The sequence below is a fragment of the Melospiza georgiana genome, chromosome 2 (genome assembly GCF_028018845.1).
Source record: "Melospiza georgiana isolate bMelGeo1 chromosome 2, bMelGeo1.pri, whole genome shotgun sequence".
Taxonomy (NCBI): Eukaryota; Metazoa; Chordata; class Aves; order Passeriformes; family Passerellidae; genus Melospiza; species Melospiza georgiana.
The window spans coordinates 95,045,882-95,061,451 of NC_080431.1; the positions used below are offsets into that span (position 1 = coordinate 95,045,882).

General features: G+C 37.9%; 1 protein-coding gene across 1 annotated transcript in view; it reads left to right on the forward strand.

Moving 5' to 3' along the window:
• The window catches only part of ABI3BP (ABI family member 3 binding protein), a 138,300-nt gene that overhangs the window by 113,561 nt on the left and 9,169 nt on the right, over positions 1–15,570 (forward strand). Inside the window, exons 49-54 of the mRNA XM_058044929.1 lie at positions 793–876; positions 2,320–2,388; positions 3,042–3,254; positions 4,695–4,806; positions 13,683–13,762; positions 15,177–15,206. Of these exons, the coding sequence (XP_057900912.1) occupies positions 793–876; positions 2,320–2,388; positions 3,042–3,254; positions 4,695–4,806; positions 13,683–13,762; positions 15,177–15,206 (588 nt within the window). The remainder of the gene's footprint in view (positions 1–792; positions 877–2,319; positions 2,389–3,041; positions 3,255–4,694; positions 4,807–13,682; positions 13,763–15,176; positions 15,207–15,570) is intronic.

The window sequence follows — 15,570 nt, forward strand, 5'->3', positions numbered from 1 at the left end:
CAATGTCACATAATCTGAAATACTTTTTTTAAATAGTTGTCTAACTATAGGTGATAATATTGCCTCTATCAGTTAGTTTCTGTCCAGACTTATGGAACCTACTACAGAAATTATTTCAGCAAGAAAACTTTTCTTCTTGAATGATATAGTGCTATAAATGTTGAAAATGCTGGACTTGGCTGCCTTTTCTTTGCTTTCATTTGAGGTTTTTCTTAATTTCATTTAGTGTAAGCTCCAGCACTGTTCTGTGGTTAAACTCTTAATGCAGACCACAGTTAAGGACTCAGTGTTTATCACTAGAAATGTTCAGCACCACTAATGTCTGTGCTATATTGAGAGCAGAAATTAATTAATCTTACCTATATTTGAGGGAAGAATCTCCAAGTTTCAGTTGCTGACTTCAGCTATTGTGCCTTGCAACTCAGGAAGAAATGTGCTCTTTCTTCAAGGAACAGCAATGTCAGAGCTGGTCATTTTGCATCCTTTTACCAGTCTGTGTAGGATGGTTCTGTGCATTAAACCAGGTTATATTCTAGACAACTAAAGTCCTCCAAACAACCTCAAAGTAGCACAGAAATTTCTTACTGGGTTTCAGGATTAGGTTACGTTTGCAACTAGCACAGTTCAGAACTTTCCTGAATCGAGCTGAGGGATTACTAGGATTTGAATGAAAATATTTGTTTCATGAAGCAGTTGTCACAAACTGAGTTCTCTTAGAAAATGAGAAAGCTGTTTGACTCCTTCAAATGCTGAATGTCTTGTTGCTACAAGTCCCTCCATCTGTCACTGTAGCTAAGCCTGCTGGACCAACACCACCTGTGAGGACAGGAACATTATATAAGACACCAACAGCTTTTGCAACTCCAGAGTACTATGGTAAGCATGTTAAAAACAGTTCTGGTTTCTTCTTTTTCTTCCTTTTTTTTAATTTTTTTTTTTTTTTTTTTTTTTTTTTTTTTTTTTTGTGATTTACATTAAGGTTTCCATTTTTCTTTTGCTTCCCTTCCCTGAACTTTATTGATGCGCTGTATATTCAGCATAAGAAATTATTGTGTCTGGAGTGATTCTGATTTCTTTTATGCCTTTACTTTTCTGATTTGACTGACTGAGATCTAGCTCGCTTCTTGTCTTGGTAATTGAGAACATGACAAGGCTTCCATTTTCCTAGAAATCCATACAGGCTTTCAATACTGCTCTGTGGCCATTTAAAGCTGTGCAAAGATTGGACAAGGCACTTCTTTACCTGGATGTTTCAATTTTCCCAGGACATAAACTCAACATGTTATTTGCCAGTGGCTGACAGTGCTCATCATAGATGTGATAGCCTCCTTTATTTGATCAAACTGCCACCATTTAAACTGAAAAAATTGTAGTAGTGCAATCATAGTGGTCAGAGGGTAATTTGCCCTTTATAAAACTGGGAGCTGATTACAAATTCAGAGCTAAGTGTTTCCAAGGTGGCACACAGTAATGGGTTTGGAGGAGGATTTGCTTAGAATTTTTGGGCCCAAATGTGCAGTTCTTGGTATATTGCCATGAATGATGCTGCTTCTAATTTTCCTGGATTTATAGTAATTCTTAAATTCTTGTCTCCTTACAATGCTCATGAACTCACTGTGACCCACAGTGCCCAGAAAAGCATGCTGGATGCTAGATTTATTTATAAATGCTTCTTGGGAAGGTATTGTGTTTTATCTGTTGAGGTCCATTTTAATATTTGCATCATGTTCAGTGTAGTGGCTGATTAATACAACATTGTATCATGAATCCTGACTGCTTTAGCACATTTCTCTTCACCACTATATTTGCTTTCAATTCCCTTCAAATTTTGTTGTAGTTGTACACTCTGAAGACAGAAATTTTTTTATTTCCTTATTGTTATTTTTAGAGAAGTTACTGTGCCAATGTAATAGTTCTATATATCCCAGGAATATCAAAAAAGCTCCAAGCTAAACAGCCAGCACAGTGCAAAAACCTCCTTTTTCCATGGCTGACCTTCTTCTTCCTTACAAAAAAATTAAACTAAAGCAAATGCAAGACAATGGTCTAAAAAGTATTTTATATATATTACATTAATTGAATCCAGCTGCAGTCATTAAATCTGTCATTTTGATTATGGCTGGCTGTACTAGCAGGTAAGTACAGGGTTTACACAGCATCACAGAAAATACACCTAAAATGAAGAGCCAGATCTGCCAGCAAATGTCTACCATTTATCTATTCTTATAATTATTTAAAATGCCAAAGGAACTGTGAAATGATTCAGTTCTAACACTGAAATTTTGTATTTATTGCAAATTATAACTGTGTTTTCTACAGTTGATGCAACAGTCTTCAGCTCAAGTCCCACATCAGAAACAGATTCTTCAGGAAAACCAAGGTACCAAGGTAGGATGTTCATAGCTGTGGTATTTTTATTTCAGGGAGCATGTGAAGTCTGAGCTATTTTGCATCAAATTATCTTATTTGGGTATTCAAAGGCCAACATTTTATTTGATTCTGTGTCACTTCAGTGGCAGATGTAAGAGCTGCAGTACAAACCAGCATTTTCTGGGCTGAAGTTGTTGCTCCTTGTGGTGAAACAAAAGTGTATGTCTTTGTATTAGCATACCCGTCAAAAGCTGCAAGTAGAATTATAGTCTCATTTTACTATAGAAGAAATAAAGTTGATTTTTTAAATTTTGTGACAGATTTTAATTTTTTCAAACAGTGTGTATCACCTGCTAATATCTTCAGAGTGCCATTTCATCAGTGGTGCCAGGGAGTGAAGCAGTGCAGATTCCAGGTCGAACAATAATAAGAAAAATTTTAAAACAAGGAAAAAACCAAAAACAAAAACATAAAATCCAAAACAAACAGATAAAAATGAGAACAAGCAGCTTCATATTGAATATATGGGGTTTATTCTGGAAGCTTTGTGTTTCACTTGTGCAGACTTTTACTTGGTGTCCTGAGATGGATGTTGTGCACCAGGTGAAATGGCACTGCCATTTTTTAAATACACTCTATAGAATAACAGGTCTTTCCTATATTGTTCTTAGCCCCCCATGTCAAGTACATGAAGAAGGATGATGATGTGCCTTGCTCCATCACAAGCTCTCTTGAACATTTTCCCCAAGAAGAAGTTGGCAGCAAGGAAGAACCCACTCGTCCTCCCCAGAATCCTCCAACCAACCTCACAGTGGTGACTGTAGAGGGCTGTCCATCCTTTGTCATATTGGATTGGGAAAAACCAGATAATGACACTGTTACTGGTTGGTTTGATTTCTTTCCTCCATTGTCTGATAATACAGCATTTCCAGCTTAGTTTACTTTCACAGTAGTTTTTTGTCATTTAAAAGTACTTTAATCTCCAGGGATTAAAGGAGCCCAGTGGTTTGGGGTATTCTTGTGCTACTCCAGTGTGGATAAGAAAATGCTACTAGATTATAACAAGATTTGTACAACAAGGATCATTGGTGTCAGTGATGACATGAAAAAACATTTAAGAAATATGACTCTGTATCTCCTCCAATTTTCTGGCTCCTCTCTGTACAGGATCTGGTAAGATCTAGTCAAGAAGTTTCAACAATACAGCAGCATATCTAGATGCACACACATAATGTAGACATCTTTCTTGACCTGAGGCTGTTGTTTCACAGTGGGCCAGGCACAATCAAAGCTTACACCCATCTAGTATGTCAGTAGAACTTTGCCAGCATAATACTTGCAGTATTACGACCCACTGCAAGAGGGTCCACAAGCCCACTCTGTTAAAAGAGTCTGTTTTTTCTTTCATTTCTCAAGGAAGGGGTTTATATTAGGAATAAATGCCTGTGAGTCATGCAGGGCTCAGCACACAGACAGGTAAACATGCAAGATGGCCATTCTTAATTCTTCCATCTTCTGTATTTCAACATTGGCTGACAAAAATTGAACATTGAAATTAACTCACAACTCAGTTAATGACTCATCAAAATCAATTCTGAATTCAAGAGAAGGCATTGAATCCTGTTTTCTGAAAACAGTGATTGCTTCATATTGGCACCAGTACAACATTACTTGTTTAGACAGGCTTAAACCAGTTTTGCTACCATCTCTTTCTATTTTTGTAGTTTATGCATGTTTTTCCAATCATCTTATTTAGGCATCGCATCTCTTTTTTAAAAATAAATGTGCTGTTTCAGATAGAAATGTGGAAACAGAAAACATAATTTGTTGCATCATTTTGCCTTTTGAATGCTTACTTTGCTTGACTTTAACTGTGTAAAAGGGCTTTCATTGGGTACGCCCAAAACCAAAGCATAATGGAAAGGTCTAACAAATAACAACCAAAGCAGTGATCACACTCACCTCCTTGTTTTCATAAAACCTGCAAGTGTCAGGAACCAAGACCATTCGGCTCATGCTTTGCTGTTTGTGTTGCCACAGAAAGGAAGGGCAGTTTGTTGCCTTGTGCACTGAGTAGCAAGCAGGCACTGGATGGACTTCTTGGTTTGTGCACGCACATATTTGTATGCTCATTCATTTCCTGCATTTTCTCTTCCAACTTGAATGAATTAAAATGTCCACATCACATATTGACTTCAGGCTGGCAAAAGGCAGAAAGGTTGAATTCCTGTAAAATTGCATACTCATTCACTATCTGGTTGTATTTAAGAAGCTTGGGTAAGAGACGTTACTTGATCTAATTTTTCTTTACTGTAATTTTCCAGAGTATGAGGTTGTGTCAACTGAAAATGGAGGAAGTGATGGTGAAAAGGAGAAATCAATTATCACTACAAATCAAACCCATTCTACTGTGGAAAACCTAAAACCTGACACAAGGTAGCTAAATAACATAATTTTTTAAGTTAATCCAACTAATTTAGACTGCCAGCTGTCTGCCACTTCAAATGGAAATACCTATGGAAATAAGACCTAATCAGTTTTACTCCTGTTTTGATAGAAAAAAAAAATGTATAGTTTGGTTTAGTTTTTTTGTAAGTTAACAGATAAAACATATTTGAGGAATCTTTAGGAAATTTACAAGAATGTTTGTGGTCTGAACAAGGTGCAGAAGTGACCTATTGTATCAGAAAGACTACTTGTCAAAAGCAAGAAAATCACCATGGGAGGAAAAATGCATTTGTCCAGAATATATAATTTTCTTTCAGTGTCTCAAAAGAACTGGCAAACTAAAAATGAGTAAGTGAATTCCATTTCATGTGTGCCTCTCATGCAACTAGTTCAAATAAGCATGATCAGTCTTTAAATAACAAATCTTATTAAAGTGTTCTTTTTATGGTAAAATTCAGAGCAGAGAACCGTTTGTCTTTTGTTACGTTGTTTACTAATTGCATCAGAAAGGTAATGAGTGACACTTGGGTTTTTCCTGCAAGACCATCCATTTGGCTTTGGTGAATGGATGTTTCTGTTTTAGATAAAATAAGATATAAAGGCATAGCTATTCCTGAGAAGGGAGAAGCTACCATTCACCAACCCCAGCCTCAAAAAGGAAAGACAGTGAAAGCCTTTCTGGATCCAGAGGGCCACTGGCCAAATATATATAAATTTGATATAAATTGCTTTGCTATAAATTGCAATGGTGCCTGTCCCCCAAGTCTCACCAGATTTAAGGATGTAAAGTCCTCAGAGTGGCTCAGTTCAATAAAACTCCCGTTTCAAGCAAAATGTGTGTTTCCTTACAGTGAGGACACCTTGAGAGCTTTGGCAGAAGCACAAGTTACTGTTACCCCTCAAATCCAGGCACACTAAATTCAGGTAAAACAAGAAAGTGGTTAAGACAGGTGTCATCATGTAGACAGTATCTGTTCTGCCAAGAAACATCACATGTCCATCATAAAAGTCTTCTGTCTATCAGGAGCTGCTCATTAGATGAAGGAAATGTGCTTGTGAATAAAACTGACTAAATGGGAGGAAGAGCAAAATTTAAACACAGCTCAGTATTCATTAACAAAGTCCCTGATATGTGTAAAAATTCATCAAGGAATATATTAGACTGGGAAGGAAATTTTTCCATAACTATCCTCAAAGGGAAGAGCTGTAGAAGAGGTAGAGCTGGAAAAGAAACTTGGCAGAGAAATAGGAATCCCTCCCACAAATGCTCAGCATTTACAAAAGTACCAGCAATGTATGGAAAGAGAGATGCTCAGCAGCAGAAGGGGGATTAACTGGGAAGAACCTCCTGGCCTGGGAACACTTTGGAGAAACTGACAGGCTGAATTAGAGACCCTGTTTTTTCCAGCTTTCCTGAAGCCCTTGGTGAGGCTTGTGTGAACCCCCTTTGCTGCTCTGAAGGTCCAGTGCATTCAGAGCTAAAGGCAGGTCAGGACAGATCTAAAGCAGACAGACCTAAACAAAGACTTCCCAAAAAGGCATAAAAAATGTGAATTTGTTATCTGAGCCTTCATGGGTAAGTCTAAACCAGAAAGCCCCTGTAGCAGCAAGCAGTTCAGGGCTGTAGCTGTGCAGATGTGGGCTCTTGAGGAGCTGTACCTGGCAGAGACAGTCTGCAGTCATGTTGGCCAAGGTCAGGCATTCTATTGAGGTACTTCAGGTAGGATATGGTAGTGCCTGGCCCAGAAGCTAAAGAGTTAATTGCCACAACCAACAGGAGGGAAGCAAGACAATTTTTTGGTGTGAAGGGGGAGGCCAAGCAGCAGGGAAAACCTGGGTGCCAGATCATGCTGTTTGTTTGCTTCACTCTTTTACATTCTTCAAATAGGTGATACTGCTGCACCTCTGGGAAGCTCTGCAGCAAGGCAGACACCCTTCTCCCTTTGAGCTGGCCTTTACACAAGGCAGCTTGTAAAGATTAGGAGCTGATGGCCAGACTTTAAATATTTCAGGAATTTGGACAGTGTTAGGGAGGCAACAAAGAGACTTTTACAGTCGCTCATCAAAAATTGCATCTGCGACTGCAGCTGTCAGTAAGTACAAACACAGAAGTTAAATGGATGAGGATTATGGTGTAGTATTCTGTGTGTCCATTTAGCTGTCTGAAAAGTGACTAGATCCAGAAAAAATGCACTGGCTGAAAAAAGAGTTTTGACTTTGAGTACAGTTATCAAGTACATGGTTTTAGCAGTCTCATACCATGACAATATGGAGATGGAAATGAAAATGGACTTTCATAGATGTCCCATAACTTGTGAAGGTGAATTTTAAACAAATCAAGTTGTATATATTATGGAAGTTTGTTGCCTTTCTGTATTATATATGCTAGCTTTATGGGTTCCTGGTGACTTGACTGCAAGTCTGATACTCTGAGATGAAAGTAAAATAGAAATTTGAAAGAACATAGACCTTTTAAATAAATGTGGGGCACAGTCAGCTGCCTTCTAATGCAATGGGTTTTTTTGGGTTTTTTTCTTTAAAAAATGTTTTAGAGATGCCTGTACAATGTGATTTCATTGGAAATCCATCTGGTTTTTGCCCAAGGAAAGACATATCCGTGACATTTTCCACAGTAAGGCACACCTCACAGTTGACAACCACATATTAATTTAAAAGATTTTTCTCCTTTTTACCTAGAGATTTATCAAATGTGGTGATTGCAGGATTTCAAGTTTCAGAAGATTCCTGATAGTTTAAATAACCCAGAAAGTTCAAATCTTGATATCCATTATTTGGTTGGTCAGAGTTCTTGACACTGGTACTCTTGCTGTCACTAAGCTACTGGTTGGCTTCAGTCTAGAATTCTGTTTAATTTCATCAGATTTGCTTCTGGCTGTAACCTTTACCTGAAATATCTCAAAGCATGTGGTGGTGTTATGCTATGTGAGCTAGGTAACAATATACATCTTCCTTGTACAGATAGTTAATTGCATATAAATGATGCCTGAAGAAAACTTCCTTTTATTTTATTAATGTCTTCTACTTAAACATTTCTCTTATAGATGTGCTTTTATGATCTAGTATTCACATGTACACAGTGTTGATTATGACTTTGTACTGTAGTTAGCTTTTATTAGCCTTTGTATGATTTCCAAGGAGTTTAGAGTAGGTTCAGATCACATTTCACTCAGCCTCCTGTTCATTATCACACTGAAGCACACACCAAAATTTCTGCAGTATCTTTATTCTTTTAATGAAAAGACTTATTTTTTTCTGCTGGTTAGTCTGAACAGAGTAGTGAGCTACTCAGTCTTTACTCTGCTGTTTAAACAGTGAGTGTCTGCCACTATGAACCCTGAGCTCAAAGCAGCTGAAAAGGGGCCTGGACCAGGTCACCTTCATAGGTGTCTTACAGCACAGATTATTTATTGTAAAATTGGACCTTAGGGGCAGTTTCTGGTCTTGTAGATCTCAGTTTCCTCCAGTTTTTTTAATGCAGGCAGAGGTGGCTTAGTGTGTTAATGCAAATGTCATTTCTATCTTAGCCAAAAAAAAAATTAGAGAAACAAATGCACTAGTATGAGCTAACAATTTTTCATCCTCCACATGGAAATTCTGTGATTCTTATGGTGAGAAATGCAGTGTTTATTCCACTTGGAAAAGAGTCAAACTGCAAGACTGATCGTTTTGGTCAAAGTAGTTACAGTCTAACTTCCAAGGGGCCATTTGAGGAATGAGACCTGCAATATTCCATCTCAGTTGTCATACAGGTCTCCTGTTCCTGAGTTTCCCTAAAAGGCTGCTACATTGGAACTCCCAGTGGGAGTACCACTGGCATGCCCAGGACTCTGCTCTTTCTTTGTTTTACATTAAAATTTCATAAGAAAGCATTGCAGCAATTTCTCCTATGTTAATAGTCAAGCAAGATCTTTCATATGTGAGTCAAGATAAGGTTATTATCCAAAATTTTCAGTATTTTCCTCCTTGAGCTGCTTGTTTGTAACAAACATTGAGAGGCCTGAGAGAGAAATGGGCTTACTGTGGTTTTTGTTGTCTTAATTCCATCTCTTCTGTAGTAATAATGGTGTTCCTCTGCGTATTCTCCTTGGAAAAAATATTGGATTCACTGGTCTGGGGTTTTTTCATGGACTTTCCTAGCCTAAAATATTAAATGCAGATGTTGTTTGGGTTTTTTTTTCCAATGAGATTTTTTGTTATTTCTGCTGGTTTCTCTGCCAAAATATGTAGTTCTTATTTCTGTATCCCTGCCCTATCTTGAAGCCCTTTTGGTTTTGGGTCAATGTACATTTTCTCTTTCATGCTGGTGGTTTGTTTAAGGGCAGTGTAGCCCATAGCACAGACATAGTGTCCAGGAAGTTCTACAGCCCAAATTTCTATACAATCCTTCAAAAAAGAGCCTGAAGACTGCTGAAAACTGCTCTCATGCATGTTGGTGATGGGAGTAATTGGAAGGTAGTAAAGAAAAATATTAAGACTTGTCACAAATAGCTCTAGGGAAGTTTGAGTAGCCATTGGAGGACATGTCCCATCAGCCTACTGCTGTAGAAAAAGAGTATTAATAAGAAAAAAAAAAAGTGTGATACTTGCATTCCACAGTTTTGTATAGCTTCCCATTAGGTACTGATCTGCTTCCCCATTAATAATTTTGATTTCAAATATACTCTTCTCCTTTTTAAAAGTGTTTTGAGTGGTTTCTGCTGGATTTTTGGGGTTGATTGTGTCCTAAGGCTGTTATCACCTTTATCTAATATTGGTTTTTATTGTAGTTAGTACCCAAATGTTCTAATCACATACAAGGAAAAACCCAAGAATACCTCTATCAATGCTTTTGTTTGAGAGTTTAGCTTTTGTTAACAGCAAGGGTCAAAAGATAGAAACAATAAAGCAAAATGCAGCAAAATTCAGAAAGGGACAGAAAAATGCTGGAGGTTTCTATTTGTTTTATTAAAAAATTAACAGATATTGTACTAAACTGCTGTTGATATCATTGTCCATGGATAAGCATTTCCCATTTTTCTTAGCCCTTCTTCCAACTTTGTTATGAGAAAAATTCCTCAAACAAGCATACCAGTTCATTCTCTCTCTTTCTCTCTCTCTCTTTCTCTCTCTCTCTTTCTCTCTCTCTCTATTTCTCTCTGTCTTTTCCTTTCCTCCTTTCTTTCCTGGTCACTCTGCCATCCAAGCACACTCTGCAGACTCAGAGGAGCTCTGTGCACAGAGCCCTGCACAATTGCCATCCAACACCAGCATCTCCCCAGAAATAGCCCCAAAGTCCCAGCACTCTACTCAGCTGCTCAGGTTCTCCTATTATGGTGAAAATCTTTCTTCACCTATTTTCAGTTCTGCAATCTTCAATCTTCTCCTTCTGCATGATTTGAAAAATGCAGGAGCAGCTGCATTTGCCAGAGTTCCATGTGCTATAGCGATTTCCTGTGGTGGAAAAATGCACTCCAAGTAGTAATTACTGCAAGTCAAGTCCATTTCATCTGCACAAGGACTTTCACTGTCTCACTTAGTTTGGGAGGATTTGGAAGGCCTGGTCTCCAAAAGTTTCTAGGATAGCAATCTTATAGATGTTAAGGGTCTGAGGCATGAGATTGCTGCTTACATAGGACAGCAGAGTTTTGGAATATTAGGCAGGCAGATATAATGATGGAATATAGGCTCCAGTTTATTGTTTGTAGCTATGATATTTTCTGAAAATCCTTTTCTTTAAGATTTTTCCTCCTGAGAAACTGAGAGGCCTCAGGAACAAAATGTAAACAATGGTTATCTGCTGCTGTGGAATGCAACAGGTGCATCTGTGATTGGTCTCATAGAGTTGTTTCTAATTAATGGCCAATCACAGTCAGCTGGCTCAGACTCTGTCTGAGCCACAAGCCTTTGTTATTCATTCCTTCCTTTTCTATTCTTAGCTAGCTTTCTGATGAAATCCTTTCTTCTATTCTTTTAGAATAGTTTTAATATATTATATATCATAAAATAATAAATCAGCCTTCTGAAGCATGGAGTCAGATCCTCGTCTCTTCCCTCATCCTCTGACCCCTGTGAACACTGTCACACTCGTTAGGTAAATTTAATTAAGCAGCAGAAATGGATTCTATTAATTTTGATGTACATTCTTCTCGAAACTCTGAGCACTTTTCCCCTTCTTTGTGGTTTCTATAGCAGTGCATAACAGACCAGATGGTACACTTTCTTACCATTTTAATTATATTTTTTCAGATCTTTCACCTTACACAAAAAAGGTGTGTGGATTGTCTTCTATTAAAACAGCCACAGAATAGCTTTAAAAATACAGTAAACTATGTCATATTGTGATCCCAGTCTGCCATTTCCTTCCTCTCCTTTTCAATGTTCTGTCAACTAACTAATTCTCTTCATCCCCAAAAGTGGCTGTTTGTTATTTTTGTACTGTGGAAGCCACTGGTATTGTTTTAGGATTGAAATTGGCAGAGGAAAGGAACCTGTGATGTTTGTAAAAACACACACCACAGAACTGTAGAACTGCATGTATTTTAGCTTCTAAAATTTCCTTTTAACATTATTAATAAGAGGCTTCCCTAATTGACTGAGCTAAACTTTGGACATTTCTTTATTATTTTTCTTTTCTCTGATTTTCTTTGTATGTTTACATAGGCTGAAATCTCTATCTGTAGATTTCAGTTCTTTATTTAAATTTTGCCCTTATTTTCCAAGCTGTGGTTTGGTCTTTTGCAGAGAACCTAGTGATCTCTAAACCACAATTTGAAAAACAGGGCTTGGAAAATAACCTTGTTTTTGTCTCTTTGGAATTAGAGAATTGATGAGTCCAAGTTCATAGACTAAAGATTTTTGGGAACAAGACTGATTCCTATGAAGAACGTTGCCCAATGCACACAAAGTAGAGCATGTCAACTATTGAGAACAATATATTTGCTCAAAAATCAGCAAAAATACATACAAAGGGACAAAACCAGTTTATTATCACCCATGAGATCAAATCATAAGCTGCCCATAAAGCAATAGAACATTCCATCTTGATGATCACTATTACAATAATAGCTTTAGGTCAAGTGTTCCTTCTGTGAAGGAAGCAGGAAAACTTTGCAGTCTTCTATCTCTAGGTGTGGATTAATTTTCTACATGTTAAAAACTGTATCATCTAGCTATTACTTTATCCCCCAACATATTAGGAAATCTTTGTTTGTGCTTCAGTTATTCTTCAGAAAGAATCTCTGACTCCTTTGCTACTGTTATCTACATTATGATATTTCCTACCAGATAGGAACACTTATTGACCAAAAAAGTTACTGCACCATGTGGCCAATGTGAATACTAACTACTTAAGTCCTATTTTTAAAAGCATGTTTTTGTTTAAGCAATTTGAAGTTGAGAATGAAGATTTATAAATTTCTTAAATGGATTGTTTAGTTAATGTCTCCCTCCTACTGTGGGGTAGTATGGGTAGTTCCAAATTCTCTTTCAGCATGTTTAAATAAATGTAAAGATTTCTCCAAATAGACTTTTTCAACTCAAAACAAGCCCATGTTTCTCTTAGCAATATCCATGAATTTCCACAATGCATCTGTTCAGCATACCAGTCTATATAAGTATTTCTCTCAAAAAGAATAGAAAACCCTAGAAATAAAGGCAATTGCTTAAGCAAGCAATTTTAAAGTTAAATATTGTCTTAGAAGTACAGTGGATGGAAAACAGTTGCTGGGTTCTGCATGAATACACCACTGAGGTTAATTAGCTCAGGTTTTGCGGGAGCCAAGGAGGAATGAAAGGTAATCCAAAGTTTGGATTGAGTTATTCTTCTGGGGAACTGCAAATGGAGTTTACAAATTTCCAACTGTGCAGAGTGTGGTATGGGGGTTTTCTTTCTTTAGAAAGTTGCTGTTTGGAAATGGTTCCAGCAATACATTGCAATGCTATGTTACAGTCACAAGCTACCAAAATTACCATGGATAAATAATCCCTCTCAAGTCAAGAGCTGAAGGTTTAGTTGCCCACTTCTGGGGCTCCCATTTTTTATGTGTTTACAGCAAATGCCTCTAATTTGGGGCCTGTTTTCCAGGCCTACAGTCCCTTTGACTTGTGTCCTGTCACTGAAGAAGGGACCCTCTGCACATGGCACTTCCATTGGTAATCAAGCACTCAGAGCTGGGGGAGGCTTAAGAAGAGGAGGCTGGTTTGGATTTTTTTCCTCAGTCATGTTGTTTTCACAGCGCTGTGTTTGGTTCCCAACACAGTGATGAAAAGGGATTGTGAGATCACCACAGCACAGGCCAGTGTTGTGCCACATCAGTAAAAACACATGCAAAAGAAACTCTGCACAGTGTCTTGTCATTGCTTCATGTACTTATTATTAACATACATTCAAGCAATTGGATCTTTGCCTTGGCTGAGCTCCTGTCCTGGAAGACTTGCCCTGTGTTTTGCTACTGGTCCTGTCTGTCACTGTGGGTGGGCCTGACAGACATTGAATTGGAGGTTTGTGCTCTTAAAAAAGCAAAAAGTACAAATAAATAGCAATGCCCTTTACTCAGTCTCTACTTATCAGGTTGCCTCAGACCTCATCTGAACTTGGTCCCTTTGCCAGAATTGAAACTGTTGTGTGAGAGGAGACAGACAAGTCAGTGTTGAATTAAATCAAATATTAATAGTATGTGTGCATAGAATTATCAAAAGGACTGGTTAATATAGGACAAAAATGTCTCAGTGGTTTTGTGGCAAGAAATTGATTTTTTGTTCTCCAGAAGGGGAGTAGCCCCAATATACATGTTAGTTGCTTGCTCCAGACTATTCAAGAATGCTTAGTTTTGCAAAATTTTCATGTCTTCTATTTTATTCCCCAGTTATGAATTCCACGTGAAACCCAGGAACCCCCTTGGTGAAGGTCCAAGTAGCAATGTTGTGTCTTTCAGTACTGAATCAGGTAAGAACTTCCAAAGATCAGACCACCATTTACAGCACTTTTAGTACCCATGTTTGTGGGATGCATGAAAGGCTCTCTCACTTCATTTTGTGCATTCAGTCCTGCTCTTTGCTGTCTCCTGATTGGCTTTTTACCACCATGCCTGAAAAGTCAGCCTGGGATCAGAACTGTGTTGTGTGGGGATGTAAGATGGACAGACTGCAAGAGAGAAAAACAGAGGAACATTGTCTGGTATTCAGTGCAAAGAAAATTACTTCATCCTTAGAGAGGGCTCAGTCAGTTAAGATTTATATTCCTGACCTTTTTGCATCTATCCAACTCATTAACAGCTTCTGGATGGGAACATTAGGGTTTTTTTGGGCTGGTGTGTTCATAGGTGTTTTTGTACCTGTTCAGTAAGGCTGCTGTAAACAGTGATGCTGTTTGGCTGAAATAGGGATTGAGAAAGAGCTGTTGTGAAAAGTCAGTGTCCCAGTAGGTCCCCTTCCATCCTGTTTAGTCCCCAGTGAAACTCTTTAAGAGGTATATACAAGCCTGTTTTGGCCACTGGTTGGTTCCCAGGTGAAGTTCTCTCTGACTCACAGGTGAGAATCAGAGAACTTTTGCTTTGCCTGTTCTTGCTGACTTGTTGACTTTAGGCAAGCAAGATACCATCTTTTGTGCAGAAGTGTTTATTGCTTGGTGGTAATGAAAGACCACATAGAACACAAAATGGATTTAGCCTTTTTAAAGGGACTTTCTCAATCTGTGTTTTGAGCCAGGTGTAATAATTTAATAGTCCTCAACTAGTGCTGTCACTGATGGATGAGAATTTTGGCTGAGCAAAGGAGGAGGAGTGCAGACTATGCCACACATATTTAAAACCTCTGAATACACTCTTTGTAATTCTAGATTGTTAAAAGTGACAAAAACATTTGCACCAAGTGCAATTTTCATGAATGACAAGGCTTATGTTCTGTCTCCTATTTAGTTTGGACAAATAAAGCATGCAGTTTTGTTTTTTCTTAATAGCACACATCCATTTCTCACCTTTGGGCTTTCAAAGCCAAGTTTTTTATGGCAAGTATTACAGATGTGCCCTTTTTATTATTTAGGTTTTGAAATTGAAATTTTAATAAGACACAGTACAACTGGTTACAGGTTTAAAGTCTTGTTTTTACTAGAGCTCTGCTTGGCTGGTGTTGTCCCATAAGTAAAATTATTAAAAGCCCATTGATACTGGAGTTTCACACAAGAAATATATTTCTTCTTATTTAATTTAATACAAAATTTAACTTCACTTCCAAAACTCTTTCTGTTTCACAAATTACATCTTACGTCAGCTGTAAAAAATCACTTACCAATGCTTTTCCATAGAATTATTGGAAAGGCTCATTTTACAGTGTCTGATTGAATGTTTGTTTTCTTCCCCCAGCGGACCCAAGAGTGAGTGAGCCAATTTCAAGTAAGTGTTTTATACATAAATCTGATCAGCAGTTTTTTCAGAAATGAGATAGCAGAATTTTACAAGGAGGGTGGCTCTGCTGCACCAGCTGGATGAGCTACAGAATCAAACAGCATTCACACACAATTTCACTCCTTCCACCCATGCTCCTGCCAAGGAATTCGTGCAGGGCTGTTTGTTTACCTGAGCATAAGGCAATCAACGTGATGTGGAGCTCCCATGGCAGCTGGGATGGCTTCAAACCAACGTACACAAATGAGCCAAAGACAGCCTCACATTTTCTCAACCTTGTCATTAAAGCAAAGAAAGCTCTGCAAAATGAATAAGCTATTCCACACTTTTTAAGTGAGTTAACAGAGCACAA